This window comes from Artemia sp. Qi Xiang Cuo, chromosome 1 (assembly GCF_049724085.1).
Source record: "Artemia sp. Qi Xiang Cuo chromosome 1, ASM4972408v1, whole genome shotgun sequence".
NCBI classification, from domain to species: Eukaryota; Metazoa; Arthropoda; class Branchiopoda; order Anostraca; family Artemiidae; genus Artemia; species Artemia sp. Qi Xiang Cuo.
The window spans coordinates 54,973,748-54,990,907 of NC_142794.1; the positions used below are offsets into that span (position 1 = coordinate 54,973,748).

Genomic DNA, 17,160 nt, shown 5'->3' on the forward strand with positions numbered 1-17,160 from the left:
CCACTAAAGCTTAGGCTACTACAGTTAATTTTACAGCTACTACTACTACTGCTGCTACTAAAACTAAGGATATTAAGGAAAAAAATTTGGAATATATTGACACTGTATGGAACTAAACCGAAACACACAATGCTCACACAGGTTGTCAAGCGGACGCTTCAGTAATGCTTCAGGAATGGTTGATGGTATGTATTGAGTTGAAACTTTCAGCGTGTGACGAAGGGGATGTTGAAGAAATCAAAGGTGTTATGCGCATACTGCTACTAATGCTGCTAGAACTATTGCTACTACAAAGGCTAAGGGTACTAAGGTGAATTTTTTAAGAAATATTTAGGGGGATGTTGAACTAAATAAAAAAAAACTATGAGCATGTGGACATTCGAAAAGGTGACATAGCAATATCTGAAGAACAACTTATATTAATAATTTAGACTTATATTAATAATAACGGTAAGTTCTGGTGGATTTTGAACTTACCAGAAGGCACTATATGTATACTTTTAATACTACCACTACAGTTAATGTAACTAATGACGCTAAAGGTATTAAGAAACTTTTAGGAAACGTTTAGAAATTTCAATTAAAGGAAAAAACTGTATGCATGTAGGTTTTCAAAAGGGTATAAAAGTAATATCATAGGCAGCACTACTCTATAATAGCTAGAAATATCATTGAAACTTTTAAAGGAGTAATTCAATTCAAAATTAAAAGTTATGGTGCCCTTTTTAAGAATACAAGAGATTGGAGAGAAAGCAGCCTTTCTCTTAAGCCCATTCATTTTCCAAACGCATTTAGTCAAAATTTTGAGACAGCCATTTTGTTTAGCATAGCAGAATGGTCCAGCAACAATATTTTTAGTGATATTAGGAAATGTCAACCCCCAACAATTATACAACTGGCCCATTATGCTTTAAAACTAAATGCTGCTTTAAAATAAATCAAAAAGCATTGTAGTTTATGGTTGGCAATAAGAAACCTCAGCAGTATATCGAGAACATCTGGGGGTACTAAATTGAAACTTTTGGGGATACTACAAGAGGGGTAGTAAGTTGAAACTGTTGGGGATAGTAATATTACTACTTTTGCTTTTACAATTTAAACAAATGAAAAGAGTGTAGGCTAAGTGTATCCAGGTTGTCAAAAAACATAGATAGAAACTATTGGGGAATAATATTCATTGACTGGGCTATTTATTGTAATTTCTGTTCGTTTTGGGTTTCATTTATTTATTGATATTGATTTGTGGTAGTTTTACGCTTGTAAAGTTATTTGACTTTATTTTTGCTCATTCTTGGCGTAATAGAGCTCTTTACTTTTCTTTGAAAAACCTGTTTTGTGGAAAAAGTTTTTTTAAATTAATATCTTCAAAGGACGCTGGGTAATTTTAATTTTGACTTAACCATTCATTCAGAGGTTCAGAGTAGCGTAGGCAGAGGCGTGTCTCAGAGTGTCTTGATTAATTGTAATGTGACTAATGATTAATTGTATAAAGAAAGAGAATTGGGGGAGTTTAGTGGTTGTGGTGCCTGGATCAAGTAGTGTGGAGCTGTTATACCACGGCGGAAGTACCATTGTCAGAATCCTGACGGCGCAAAGTCGTGTCTCAGAGTATCTTAATTAAATGTAAGTTTTGTTTTTCAGTTCTTGTCATGAGTTTGAAGTCAATAGTAAGCTTTGTTTCATTTTATACCTTTGACTTTTAGATCCTATACTAGGCATGATAACGTTCCGGGAGGGAAAGCAAATAGAATTGGGGAATTTAATCCTTATGCAGCCTGGGGCGAAGTAGTGTGGAACTTATACACCAAGGGAGAAGTAAACTTGTCAGAATCCTGACAGTTGCGGAAACCGCCAGAGACGGGACACGTAGAAATCCGTGGCGCGTGGGAGTTACCCTGACCCCTGAGGTCTCGCCAGGTTTCTCTGGTGGCATAAGATATCTCCCAATATCGGCATAGGCATAGACCCCCTCCCAGTTTACAAGCAACCACCCTGGATAAAATACGATTTTTTTTTTCTTAAAGCTGTGACCTATTTAGATTGTTCTTGTATACAGAAATGTCAATTTGCCAGTTTCAAGAAGAAAATAAACTATGTAGCTGATTTCGAGGCCAGGCCCTGTCATTGCTAATCGACAAGCTTGTCTTTATTGATTCTCATTGTCACTTATCTTGTAACCGCAAACAATGTGAGTCCCCTCTTGATGTCTTGGCGTCATCATAGGTTAGATACAACCATTATGGGAAAAACACAAATTCTTCCCTAAAGTTGTGATCTTTTTAGATCATTTTTAGTGACCAGAAATATCAATATGCCAGTTAAGAAAAGAAAGCCATCTAGCCGATTTTGATTCGGGCCCCGACACTCCGCAAGTGGTAGGCTTGTATATATTGATTCTCGTTGTAAGTAACATTCTCCAAATGGGTAATATTTGTTTGCTACTCCTTCCTAGGGAAAAAAGAGGGCCCCCCAGGGAAAAACATAGAACATTGAAGGGTCCCAATGACTCGTAATAAAGAGGAGCGTTGCTTATGGCATCTTTGCAGATTTGTACTGGGTTTTGCGCCAAATTTTCTTGGCATCGAAGTGGGTGATGGCGTTGTTCTTATATCGTAATGGCTCACTTTAAAAGAAATTGCTACATCTAATGCCTTTTGTAATAAAAAAAAAATTATAAAATCAATTTTTACGAGAAACTGCATTTTTGTAAAGTATTGTAGTAGCAAATATTATAAGCATCATCTTGCATATGAAGATCAAAATAGGATTTTTTAAAATTACAAAAAGCATGTAAACGTATTTGTATAAAATGAAGTTTTTTTAAGGTTTTAACAAAAAATCTGATTTGTCAGTTGAAACTAGAATAATTCACGAAAATTTTGAATAAATAATTTTTTATATCATCTCTCAGTTCAAAGTTTTGATTGTCTCCTGGAACCGAACATTTTTGGCTTAACTCCTAAAGTGCGCATCTGTTTAACGTTGTTCTATATTTCCATAGAAAAAAAATTCAAGATAAATTTTATTTTAGTTTTCAGTTCAGAATCGCTAAATTTATTATGTAAAGTGCAAACATATTTATGGTGTCTGAAAAATAATTTTATTTTTTTAATTTTAACTAAAAAAATACCTGAAAATTTTTAAATTAGTTTGGTTTTTTCTTAGATGTAATCTACCTGACGCGTGATTTTATGGGCAGAACTTTAGATTGAAAAGATATGGTCTCAAGTTAACGAAAGAAAAAAAAACCGAGAGAAGTATTAGAGTCAATCAATCCAAATATCTACTTTAAGAAAACAAAACTACAGAAAAAATAGAAATAACATCCTGAAATATCAGAGAATGTATCAGAAAAGTCATCTAAAAGAGATAAAAAGCTGCCGAAAGATATAGAGCTCGAGCGCACGTGAGGATGGTTACTAAGTTGCCTTGTGATCCAGGTTTTAAGAAAATAAATATATAAAGGATGCAGTTAAATATAATTATATAAAGGTTAAGTTAACTATAATGTCGATACAGTTAAATATATAGGAATTATTTAAGTTTAATCCGTATCATAGCTGTAGAGATAGCTGAAAGCTAGCAAAGGACAACCAAGGCACATGTTGGACACAGTTAGCTGCCAGACTCTCTGAGGTTTGTCTCTTACTATTTCAAATGAGAAAAGGCCATAGGCTTCTTCCTGTTTGTAATATTCTTTGAAAAAATGTTTCCCGTCAATCTTGTAAAATACGGGTTGCAGCTGTAGCTAGCAACCTAGTAAGAGATTAAATCCATTAGAAATGGAGACTATCTAAGTTACATCGGTGTCAAGGATGTAGAGATAGCTGAAATCTAGTAAAGAACAAACCACGGCATAGTAAATAAAAGTTCAGATAATACAAAGATTCTTTGAAAATTTGACTTTCCTTGGGAAAAATGACTTACTTATTGCTATTTAGAATGAGTTACAGACAGGAGCTTGAAACCTCTATAAGAGGGTTCTCTGATACGAAGAATATGATGGTGTGATTTTCATTAAGATTCCCAGACTTTTAGGGGGGTGTTTCTCCCCTTTTTCAAAAATCGGGGAAATTTTCTCAGGCTTGTAGCCTTCGATGGGTTGCACTAGACTGAATGAATTTGGTTTATTTGGAATCAGTATATTAAGCCGATTATTTTGATATATCTACCGTATGATATGGACATCCGTCTCTCAGCCAGACGTAGTACAAGCTCAAAGGCTGGTGGACATGCAAATTGTGTTCAAAGTATAGACGTTTCATGTGTCCTGCAGTTCGCATGGAATCAAACGTCTAGCTGCGTTCGTCTTCGTAATGTGAACCAAGTGATCCATCCTCCAGGGTCAAATTCTCCCTCAAACAAGGCCAATGCAATTTTTTTTAGTTTCGGTTACTATTGAGCCGTGTCAGACAACAAAAACACGAAGAACAATAGGGAATTCTTTTTGTAAGACAGTGAAGATTATTTGGATGAATATTTCGGCCCGATGTCCAAGGACCGTCCTCAGCAAGACAAAAATATATAAAAAAAAAGACTCACAACAATATGCGACCAATTAAACTAAAAAAGATAAATTTTTCAAAGCAGTCCCTGCATCCTTACTTCAGCGAAGTTGAACTCGAACTTCGTATCTTCTTATCTTCGTCGCTATTGAGCCGTGTCGCTCCGTATTACCGTTCGCTCCGTATTACCAAAAACGGTTTAAAAAAGAGCAGGAAGTAAACTATGATGTATTATTGTTTATATTCTGGGAACTGTTCTTTGGAGATATAAAAAAGAGTTTGTTTTGATAACTTTACTATCATTTATTAATTTCAGCGTGGTTATACATGACTGCCGACCTTTCCTTGATCGGCATTGCAAATACATCGAAATGAAATGTTATATCACTTTAACACTGAACTGTTTTACAAGCTATTGATGTTATTTTGACACAGTAGGAAATTTAATCAAGGCTTTCTCCGAAATAGCGCCCCGTTTTTGTTATTTTAACAAGGGATTATAATAATTCAATATCCTTAAAAAAGAAAACCAAATTATTGAAACTTAGTAGACAAGCGGTGTTAGAAATTGGACTTGATCCAATAATGAAATATCTTCGAAAAGATGCAGTATGAAAAGACATATCAGTATGAAAAACTTATCTGGAGGTAGACCCAAAAAACGGAAATTTACAAGTCTTATAAATAATAATTCGTTTGAAGAAAAAGAATTTTTGTCCCACCACCTGAACAATTAACACATTTACACACTAGACTATCATGTAAGGCTAAACAATAAGTGCAGCTAAACCAAAAGACATTGGCATTAAATTCACAATGAGTGAAAATTGACAACCTGGACCATCAAATGAGAGGTGACCCAAAAAACAAAAATTCATAAGTGTTATAAATGATAACACGTTGGAAGAAACAGAAGTTCTTCATCCACTACCTGGACAATTAACCTTGACCGTCATGTAAAAATAGACCAATAAGGGCAACTTTTGCAAAGGGCATTGACAAATTTTCTGAAGTAATCATAATCCAAAATGAAGAAGAAAGAAAAATGTGGTTAGAAGATAAGTGACAGCGGAGTCGAAACTTACCAAAATTGAAAATGGTAGTTATGATAATTGGGTCTGGGATTTTGACATGGATAAGATCATCAATTCTTACCATGCCTTTGTTTAAAAATTAAGTCTCGGCGATATATATTTCATGATGACAAAAGACAGGCCAAGGCAAAAGTCAACGTTCAACATTCTACAACAGGTCCAAGCGATGAAATAGCTATAAATAACATTATTAGAGTTTATGAGGATGTTAGCCAAGAACCTGATGCTGCATCAGCCTCTGTTAAAAGAAAAAGCTTTGGCGTTATGTTTTTCATAATGACAAAAGACAAGCTAAGGCAAAACTTATAAGTCCAATAACGAAAACCATATTTTTACAAAGGCGCAAATTATAATGTCAGGTCATTTAAAATGTTTAAGGGGTTGATTGATGAAAATCCGAAGCGCAGAAAAATGTGATTAGAAAACTAGTGAAATTGAGAATCGCAACAGCTAAAGAAAAAGGCATGGAACAAACGACAGCAAGAATCACATTTCATTGTAACAAAATTTTTAACAGTGAAATGTGGTTGGAAACTGGAAAAGACGAATTTGTTATCTACGCTTTAAGAAATTAAATGAGATGATGAATGAGTCTCAACTGCTATATCAAAAGGTATGAAAAAACTTTCTGAGGTAAAGATAAAAAAAAATGGACAATGAAATCTACAGTTGGAAAACAAGGAACGATGACTGGATACAAAAACGATCTAAATAGGTCAGCACTTTAAGAAGGAATTCGCATTTTTTACTGGGTGAATGTACCGAACATGTGGTGACGTCAGAACATGAAGAAAAGGCTCAAATTGTCTGCAACTAGAAGACAAGCGACAATGAGAATCCATTTATAGAAGTCCGATGCGTGCCAAGTTCCGGGGCGTGGCACTATATATATATATATATATATATATATATATATATATATATATATATATATATATATATATATATATATATATATATATATATATATATATATATATATATATATATATATATATATATATATATATATATATATATATATATATGTATATATATGTTACGGTGAATGTCTTAAATCTAGCTAATGTCGACATTCATCTGTGAATGATCAAAATTCCTTTTTCTCTGCTTCGACTCAATTAGCTTTGCGAGTGAGCTTTTTCAGTCTTGTGCAACCTATGATGGTAAAACTAAAAGTTAGGTTAGGTTACATTATGTAAGTTTAGATTAGTATAGGTTAAGTTAGATTAGGTTAAATTTGGTTCTTAATATCAGAAACGGGTTCAAAACCTAACTTAACCCCTCACCTGAGTATGTCAAACTCTCGATTTAATTTGTATCGGAAGGTAGCTCGTAACGCTTTCTTGGTGATATCTTTTAGTTTTTCACAAGTTAGTCCTGCATATCATATCTTTTTCACTTTAATCTAGGCATAGCCAGAATTTTGCAGATTTTATTCAGATTTGTCCTGTCAGATACAAGAAGAAGTCCTCAACCAGGTAAGAATTGGAATTTTATAGCTCAGTAAGTATGAATCTGAGGCATTTGTGTTTTTTAGCATGAATAATTGAATGTTTGACAGTAATAGAGAAAACTTTTTCGAATGGCTGCAACTTTTTTGGTTAGGGAGCGCTGGTATAAAAGTTAAGCGTCCTCATTTAAGGACCGTATACATAACTTGGATTTTTTCACCAGAAAGAGAGGAAGCAACAAGAAAAGATCTGTGGGTCATACCTTCGGATGAAGAACATATCTTCTTGTCGTTAAAAAAATGCAGAATGCAGATGTCAAACAAGTTTCGAAGGACATTGCAGTCTTACTTATCGTGTCCTCAGCCTAGGACAGTGTGTAGCGGAAGATATAATACTGACTATGATTGCTATGATACCAGCTGGTGCTTATTGCTCTTTCTCGTCCTTGTCTAACAGTTTCTTTTTTTAGGACCCTCTAGAAGAAGTCGGCGCATCCAAAATGAAGCTGAAATCCGGCATATCTTTGACGAGATTGATAGTGAGCAGTCTGAAATGGAGGACCTATCGAATAGCGAGGAGGAGGAAGCATACGTGCCTACTGACGGTGACGATACTCCTGAAGAAGAAGACACCCAAGATTCTGATGTATTAGATGTTGAGACACGACAGCCCGCTGCAGAGACGGGGAAAAAACGAAAAAGGAACTTCCGTTACCATAAGAGGCCCTCTCCCACCAACAATGGCAAGTGAAACCCTCCTACAACAGCCTAAGCTTCTGATGACGACGAAGACCTTGACCCGATTGTTTACTTTAATAAGTGTTTTCCTGAAGAATTTCATGAGAGGTTTACCAACTACACAGATTTCTACTCAATATAGAAAAATGTAGTTAGCATTGGTACCACTCAAAAAGAGATCAAGAGACTCGTTGGCATGCATGTTACAATGGGTGTCTTCAAGTTCCCGAGATATAGGATGTTTTGGTACCCAGCCACTAGGATACCCCTGATTGCTGAAATCATGAATGTAAATAGGTTTCAGTGTATACGGACCTCACTCCATGTTGTCGACAACTTGAATGATAGGAATCAGAACGACCGTTTACGGAAAGTTCGACCAGCAATTGATACAGTCTTGACACGAGTGCGTCAACTTCCACAAACAGAAAACCTTTCAGTGGACGAGCAGACGGTACCATATACAGACAATCTTGAAATAAAACAATATATAATGAGGTAAACCTTGTCCATGGAGCATCAAGGTCCTTCTCTTATGTACTTCGGGCGGTGCTATGCTAAATTTCGAAGTTTACCACGGGAAGAATACACAAATCTTGGAAGACTTTAGAAAATATGGTGTGGATGCTGGTATAGTCCTCCATCTGGTGAATTCGATCAATTCGTCGCCATACACAAAAGTGTATTTTGACAATTTATTTAGTTCAATCAACCTTCTTCTAAAGTTGAAAAAAAAGGAGTACTTTGCACGGGTACTATCCGGGAGAATAGGATCCGAAGTGTACCACTCGAAACCGAGAAAGAATTGAAGAGAACAGGAAGGGGCAGGTTTTTTGAAGTAGTAGGGGTCAAGACGATTTTATCTTGGTACGCTGGTTGGATAACAGCAGCGGTTTCAACATATGCGGGTGGAGGTGAGGTCAGCAAAGTAAACAGATGGTCAAAGGCTGCAAAGAAAAAGATAGAAATCGCACGACCACAGATTGTCAAGGAGTACAACAGAAGTATGGGTGGAGTTGACAAAATAGACCAGCTTTTGTCTTGTTGCAGAACATTCATCCGACCAAAAAAGTGGACCCTCAGAATGATTTTCCACATTGTGGATCTTGCTGTTTGTAACTCATGGCTAGAATGCACGAGTGACTGTGATCGACTGAAAATCAGCAACAAAAGCCGTCTTGACCTACTTTCCTTTCGTCTTGGCGTTGCACAGGCTCTCACCCACGGAGTTGTTCCAGGCGAGAAGCGAGGCAGGCCAAGGACTGAATGTGACTTGGATTCTGACGAAACAGAGGAAGGTCTTAAAGAGCCGTCTAAGAAAAGGAACAGAAATTGTGTACTCCCCAGACGGAGCGCTCGGTTTGACCAGACAGCTCATTGGCCAGAAAAGACCGACAAGCAGAATCGTTGCAATAACTCACCATGCGTTATGAAGACTCGCACGATGTGTTTGAAATACAAAATCACTCTGTGTATTGTCAATGGGCGCAATTGTTTTGGTGAATTTCACGCTAAGTGATTAGTTGTATGTTTATTCAGCACTTGCCTTTTGTATGCTTTTTACCTAAAATATAGCCGATTTTGATCAAGTGAAGCACACTGTCCTCGACTGAGAGCACCGCAAAAATCAGGTTTGCCGTCCAAGTTCAACTAGAAACTTTTACCCCTTGTATTTTAGCTATGTATCATTAACCCAACAAGATTCCAGATTTTTTTTTCCCTCGGGAAAAAAAATCGTGCGTAAAGGGGTTAAGCTAACCTAAACCAACCTAACCTCATCTAACCAAACCCAATCTAACCTAACCTCCCATCATCAAACAGTGCATTAAATTGAAAAAAATTGACTGGCAACGGTGGCTAAATTCAAGGAGAAAAAACGGTATTTCGGACATTCACTGTAACACACACATATATATTATATATATATATATAACAAAATGAATATCTCAAAATTTTGATTGCATGTATTTGGGGAAATGGTGGGCGTGAGAGGGGAGTTAGTTGCCCTTCAATCACTTTCGACTATTAAAAATGGCACTAGCTCTTTCAATTTTCAATCAAATTATCTCTTTTGAAGTTTCTACATTAACACTTTCTATAAAAACCTTGCATGCCCCCAAGGTATAACTTACAACCCTTGCCCTGAGGGCTGTGGGGGGGGGTTGTCATCCTCAAAGCCATAATTTCTAGAACTTTCAACTACGTTGGAAAAAATGGCTGTCTCAAAATTATGATTGGATGTGTTTGGAGGAATGGTGGGCGTGAGAGGGGGGTTAGTTACCCTCCAATCACTTTTGACTATTACGAAGGGCAATAGCCCTCTCAATTTTGAATTGAATGAGCCCCTTTTGAACTTTTACGACAGCTCTATCTATAAAAAAAAATTATATGCCCCCAGGGCAGAACTTACAACCTTTGCCCTTGGGGCTCTGGGGAGTTTGTCATCCTTAAATACATAATTTCCAGAACTTTCAACTACGTTGAACAAAATGGCTATCTCTAAACTTTGATTGAATGTTTTTGGGGAAATGGTGGGCGTAAGAGGGGGGTTAATTATTCTCCACTCACTTTCGACTACTAAAAAAGGTAATTTCAATTTTCAATCAAATGAACCCTTTTTGAAATTTCTATAACAACTTTCTATATAAACTTTATATGCCCCCAGGGCGTAACTTACAACCCTTGCACTGAGAGCTCTGAGGGGGTTATCATCATAAAAAACCTAATTTCAAGAACTTTCAACTACGTTGTACAAAATGAATAACTCAAAATTTTGATTGGACGTGTTTGGGAAAATTGTGGGCGTGAGAGGGGCGTTAGGCGCTCTCCAATCACTTTCAACTATTAAAAAAGGCACTAGCCCTTTCAATTTCCAGTTGAATGAGCCCTTTTGAAGTTTCTACGCTTTCAATAAAAACCTTATACGCCTCCAGAGCATAACTTACAACCCTTGCCCTGAGGGTTGTGGGGGGAGGAGGGTTTGTGATTCTTAAAGACCTAATTTCCAAAACTTTCAACTATGTTGAATAGAATGACTATCTAAAATATTGATTGGATGTGTTTGGGGGAAAGGTGGGCATGAGAGGGGGGTTAGTTGCCCTCAAATCGCTTTTGAGTATTAAAAGGGGTACTATCCCTTTGAATTTCAAATCGAATGAGCCTTTTTTCAAGTTTCTATAACAAATATTTCAGTAAAAAACCTTATATGCCCCCAGGGCATAACTTATAATCCTTGCCCTGAGGGGTGTGGGGGAGTGTCCTCCTCAAAAATATATTTTCTATCTACAAATCAACTACGCTGAACAAAATGGCTATCTCAAAAATTTTATTGGATGTGTTTGGGGAAATGATGGACGTGGAAGGGGGGCTAGTTGCCCTCCAATGACTTTGGACTATTAAAAAGGGCATTAGAACTCTCATGTCCAATTGAATGAGCCCCTTTTGAAGTTTCTGCGATGACCCCTTCCATGTGAAATGCCCATCTCCAAAGGAAACAAATAATAAATAATTCATTGTGCAAACATCGTTCTTATGTGCCCTCAGAACATAACTTAAAACCCTTGCCCCGAGGGTTGTTGGGGAGTGTCCTCCTCAAAATCATATTTTCTATCTGGAAATCAACTACGATGAACAAAATGGCTACCTCAAACTTTGATTGGATGTGTTGGGGGGAATGATGGGCGTGGGGGGGGGGGGGGGGGCTAGTTGCCCTCCAATCACTTTCAACTATTAAATAGGGCATAGCCACTCCAATTTCCAATCAAATGAGCCATTTTCGAAGTTTCTACGACAACTCCTTCGATAGGAAGTGCCCGGGTGGAGAAAAAAAACCACATTGGGCCCACATCGTTCTTTACTTAGGCAGCGCTAGCGCGCTGCCTATGATTTTCTTGTTTGCTTCATCGGCATCTAAGTTTGGAAGGTTTTCGTCAAAATCTGCTAACCTATATATTGAACTATCTTATTGTACCATTGACATTTCCTTTGTTAAAGAAGAAATGTTTTCGAAAAAAAATCAGTCGTTAAAAAAATTTTAATCTTAAAAAAAATGAAGTGAAGAAAAGAGTTAAAACATGTATTGTTTTATTTACAAATAAGAAAGTTTCAATTCCAAAATTTCTATTTTGAAAATACATTTTTTTGGGGGGGGGGGAAGGGGGAGGGCAATTTTGTAGGAAAACTAAAATAGATCAGATAAATAAGTTCTGCTTGAAAGAGCTAGCTTCGAAAACCTCTCGCGAAAACCTCTAGCTTCGAAAACCTCTTTATTTATGCACTCGTTAGGTTTATATATTGCTCTTTAATTTCCCCTGCAGTTTCAAATTCAAAGTAATCTATAGATTCAATTAAAGATTCATTCCTCGATATCCATTAAAATTTACATCTCGAAAATTCTAATCAATTCTTGAGTATTAATTATTGACTTTACATAGCATTTATATATGTATCATAACATAACACTACGAGGGAGCATCTCATATTTAAAAAGACATAAGTGTTAAATAAAATGGTTACCTGAAAACTTGCTGCAAAGCTTTTCCTAAGCCCAACTTGTTAAAAGGTTTTGTAACAGGCATATAGTAATCAAAGTGATTAATAAGCATTCTACCATTATCCTCCCTATGCTTCTCAACAGACCCTGAAACTGTCTTAATTGGACTAGTTCGGTCTAAATCTCTAATTGGCTCTCCAGCAACAGTTGAAAATCTGCCATTTTCGAGCGAATTCCTTTCGATTCTTGGACAGTGTCGACTAAAACGTGGCGATACTTGACGTCTACTAAAACAAGGGGTTCTTATACCAGTAAATAAATCGTCTTCAAACGAATCCAAAGGTGTTAACAGAGTTGAATGATGCATGCTAGATTCGTTTTAAATTCACAAAAATGTGTTTGAATTTATCATCAGCAATTCAAAGCCATTGCCTCATTATTTTACGACACAAAACGATACCACAAAACCGCATAAATAATTAGGAATATCTTTTCCTTGGGAACAGAATGCAACTGGAGCAAACGTCATAACCAACCATAAAACTGAGTAGTTTCTGACTTTTTTGGCTTCAGAAGTCTTAGAAATCATGACCAAGGGAGCCCTAAATCAGCAGCTTAAACTAACATCAAATCTTGTTCCCTGCATTTCAGACTTAGAAACAAACAAATATATATCTTACTACCCGAAATGAAAGGTAGTATCTAAGATTTTGGTAATTGTACGAGATGCCAAAAATATAGTTTTAACCCAGTGACGACAGCAATTTTTCATTTTAAGATTTTAAAGAGACAAAATCAGTAAAAAATTATTGTTCTTAGTAGAATGATGTGGTTTCGTTTTAGTGTTGTTATCAACAATTAAACTTGGTCTTTATACACAATTCAACGAAATTATTGCAGTAGAAAAAATTCAAAAAAATAAGGACCACTTATGCCATTGCCCTTATATTATGTAAGTAAAGAGCGACACATGCCAATAACAACGAAAATTCTAAGAGTACGAATTTTTGTGTTTAAGAATAAGAGTTAAGAATCAATGTGTTCACCAAAATAATTTTTTATGTTGATTCCAAAAATGTACAATTTATTAGTATTAAACCTCAGTTATCAGCCCAACATGCAAAAATGAAAAATTTTACTTTTTCCAAAGCTGGTCAAGGATATATATTAACACTAATCCATTCTTTTATCAAGGGCCATCGCATCAAACCGATGGTTGTTTAAATAATAGGAGAGGGATCATTTGAACTGAAAGTTAAAGTTTTGTTGCTTTTCATGAGAAACAGAAGAAATCACGTCACGGCTTAGCAGCAATTTCTTCCATTTTCGTTGGAGGACAATTAATTTTGGCCCAACTAGGGCCAAACTACTATATAGCAAAGATTATGATAGAGTTAGTTTCTTTAGAGCTATCAAAAAGCTCCCAGCTGCAATCGCCAGCTGCACACAGTGGAGCATTCGTCCCTAAACATAAATGTGTATTTCCAAGACAAACACACTATTACTAAATGGAAGTAAGCACTGTGCAACTCACAGCTATACATTATTGAATAGTTTAACACCAGCTAATTGGACATTGGGAGTTCTACATTATGCTATCATGGAGATAGAGTAGGTCTATATACATAGACCAAAAAAAAAACTATTTTAACTTTTCAATGTAAGCTCCCCAATTTAACTTCAAAATATATATAACTTCCCAGTTTTTCATGAGAGTTCCCTCATCAAACAGTTCGTGGTAACGAACTGTAAGTAAGGAGCGACCCGGCTCAATGGTAATCGAAACTCTAGAAAACGGAAACTCTAGTTTTTGATACTAATAGATACATCAAAAGAATCAGATTTTAATTTTGATTTCAAATATATAAGTTTCATCAAGTTTAATCCTACCTATCAAAAGTTACGCGCCTGGGAAAGTTTGCCTGATTTTCGAAAAAAGGAGGGAAGACCCCTAAAAGCTATAGAACCTTAATGAAAATCACACCATCAGATTCCGCGTATCAGAGAACACTACTGTGGAGGTTGCAAGCTCCTATCTGCAAAAATGTTGAATTTTCCATTTTTTGCAAGAAGAAAGATCACGGATGCGTGTTTATTTATGTTTTTTTTTCCCCAGGGGTGATCGTATCGACCCAGTGGTCCCAGAATATCGTCGGAGGGCTCATTGGAACGGAAATTAAAATTTCTAGTGCCCTTTTTAAGTGACCAAAAAAATGGAGGGCAACTAGGCCCCCTCCCACGCTCATTATTTTCCCAAAGTCACCCGATCAAAATTTTAAGATAGCCATTTTGTTCAGCATGGTTGAAAATATGATAACTATGTCTTTTAGGATGACTTAATCCCTCGAAACCCCCAGGGGGAGGGCTGAAAGTTATGAAATTTACCCAATGTTAACATATAGTATTTGTTAATGGGAAGTATACAGAAGGTTTCAGGGGGAATTTTGTCTGGTCGTGCGGGGGGGGGGTGGGTCGGGGGTTATATGGAAGGATCTTTTCATGAAGGAAGTTTTCATTGGGGAAGGGACATTGCTATGAAGTGGGCGCCGGATTTCCCATCATTATTTTTAAAAAAAAATCAGAAATTAAATATAAAAAAACAAGTTTTTCAACTGAAAGTAAGGAGCAACATCAAAACTTAAAACGAACAAAAAAATATTAGCTATATGATTGGGTTCACCTTCTAGTCAATGCCTCGCTCTTTAAGCCAAAGATTTTTTAGTACTTTCATAAGAGCTATTTATTCTAATTAACGGCCTTGTGATTAAGGGGTCATTTTTAAAGAATTGGAACAAAATTCAAACTTTAGCTTAAAGAGCAAGATATTAAATGGAGAACAACCCACATAATTTACTTTATAATAATCTATGAATATATAAATTCGTTACGTAAGTTAATTCGTAAGTTACATATATTTGTTACCCATTGAAACATTCGGATACATAATTAAGTAACTTTCCACGCAGCCATTTTACCAAATCAAAGTAAAATTAATATTCAAATTTCGTTTTAATTATTCATGCACGGTGAGCTAAAATCAAAACCTGCATTAATAAAAAAACGTTCACAAATGAAATAAAAAAAACAAGTTTTTTTTAACTGAAAGTAAGGAACGACGTTAAAACTTAAAACGAACAGAAATTATTCCGTATATGAAAGGGGCTGTCCCCTCCTCAACGCCTCGCTCTTTACGCTAAAGTTTGACTTTCTCACAACTCAATTTTTTTCAAACAATCAAATTTAGGTTAATTTTTGATTTTTTTTAAATTAACTTTACCAAAATTCAAAAAATCATATTTAGCTTGTCAAAGAATATTATTAAAGAACTATAAGCTCTTATCGGTGATAATGTGAAGCTTGGCATTTCTAATTAACCTTAAAAAAAATTACGGTATTAATTTCAACTTATCACTTAACCCTTTCAAAGAAGTTTCAAGCTCCCATCTGCAAAAAGGTGGAAATTTGCTTTTTTTGCTCGAAGAAAGATCACGATGCGTGCCCTCCAGAAAATGGAGGGCCACTAGGCCCCCTCCCACGCTTATTTTTTTCTCAAAGTCACCCAATTAAAATTTTGAGATAGCCATTTTGTTCAGCATAGTCGAAAATCTAATAAATATGTATTTTAGGATGACTTAATCCCCCACAGTTCCCGGGGGAAGGGCTGCAAGATATGAACTTTGCCCATTGCTTACATATTGCATTGGTTATTGGGAAGTATACAGACATTTTCAGGAAGGATTTTTTTCTGGTGGGGGGGCTGGAGGAGGAGGTTACTCTGGAGAATCTTTCCGTGGAGGATGTTTCTTTGGGGTAAGGGACATTTCTATGAAGGGGGCGCCTGATTTCTAAGCATTATTTAAAAAACGATTATAAATTAAATTAAAAAAAAAAAGTTTTTTCAACTGAAAGTAAAAAGCAATGTTAGAACTTAAAATAAGCAGAACATACAACGTACATTAAGGGGTTCTCCCCCTAGTCAATACCTCGCTCTTTAAGCTAGTTTTTGTTAGTGTTTTCGAAAAAGCTTTCTATTCTTTTTAAACAGCCGTTGTGATTCAGGGGCTTGTGAATTAAAATTTTTTTTTAACTTTTAACGTGAAGAGCGTGGTATTGACTAAGGGGAGAACCCTCTCATATACTTAATAACATATACGTAATAAAAATAAAAAAAACAAGCTATACGGCTCAATAGTAATCGAAACTTTTAAAAACGGAATTTTGATGTCAATAAATGTATCAAAAGAATGGCCTTATAATACTGATTCTAAATATATAAATTTTATTAAGTTTAGTATTACTCATCAAAGGTTACGAGCCTGAGAAAATTTACCTGATTTTTTTAAAGAGGGAGGAAACATCCCCTACAAGTGAAAGAATTTTAATGAAAATCCCACCGTCAGATTCAGCGTATCACAAAACCCTATCGCATAGGCTTCAAGCTCATATCTGCAAAAATCTGCAACTATATCTGCAACGTATTTTTTGCCAGAAGAAAAATATACGAATATAGAAGTTCGTTACGTAAGTTAATCTGTAAATTACGTCATAACCAAATTTAGAGACAGCCATTTAGCAAAAGAAGAGTAAAATTTCTATGCAAATTTTTTTTACTTCTTCAATGACGGTGAGCCAAAATAAAAGCTGCATTAGCTAAAAAACGATCAGAAATTAAATAAAAAAAGAAGTTTTTTAAATTGAAAGTAAGGAGCAACATTAAGACTTAAAACGAACAGAAATTATTCCGTATGTGATAGGGGCTGTCCCCTCCTCAACGCCTCGCTCTTTACGCTGAAGTTTGACTCTGTCACACAACTTAATTTTTTAAAACAATAAAAACTTTAGCGTAAAGAGCGAGGCGTTGAGGGGGGGACAGTCCCT

General features: G+C 35.9%; 1 protein-coding gene and 1 pseudogene across 4 annotated transcripts in view; both read right to left on the reverse strand.

Annotated features, from left to right (window-relative positions):
- LOC148956492 (voltage-gated inwardly rectifying potassium channel KCNH6-like) overlaps positions 1 to 17,160 on the reverse strand; it is a 235,620-nt gene that overhangs the window by 187,495 nt on the left and 30,965 nt on the right. The window contains exon 1 of one of the 4 annotated variants that reach the window (XM_089095643.1): positions 12,306 to 12,423. The exons of the other annotated variants lie outside the window; for them this stretch is intronic. Within the exon in view, the coding sequence (XP_088951769.1) occupies positions 12,306 to 12,394 (89 nt within the window). The 5' untranslated portion in view covers positions 12,395 to 12,423. Of the gene's footprint in view, positions 1 to 12,305; positions 12,424 to 17,160 lie in introns of those variants that run through there. 4 annotated transcript variants of the gene reach the window in all.
- On the reverse strand, positions 4,190 to 4,347 carry LOC148956494 (5.8S ribosomal RNA; annotated as a pseudogene).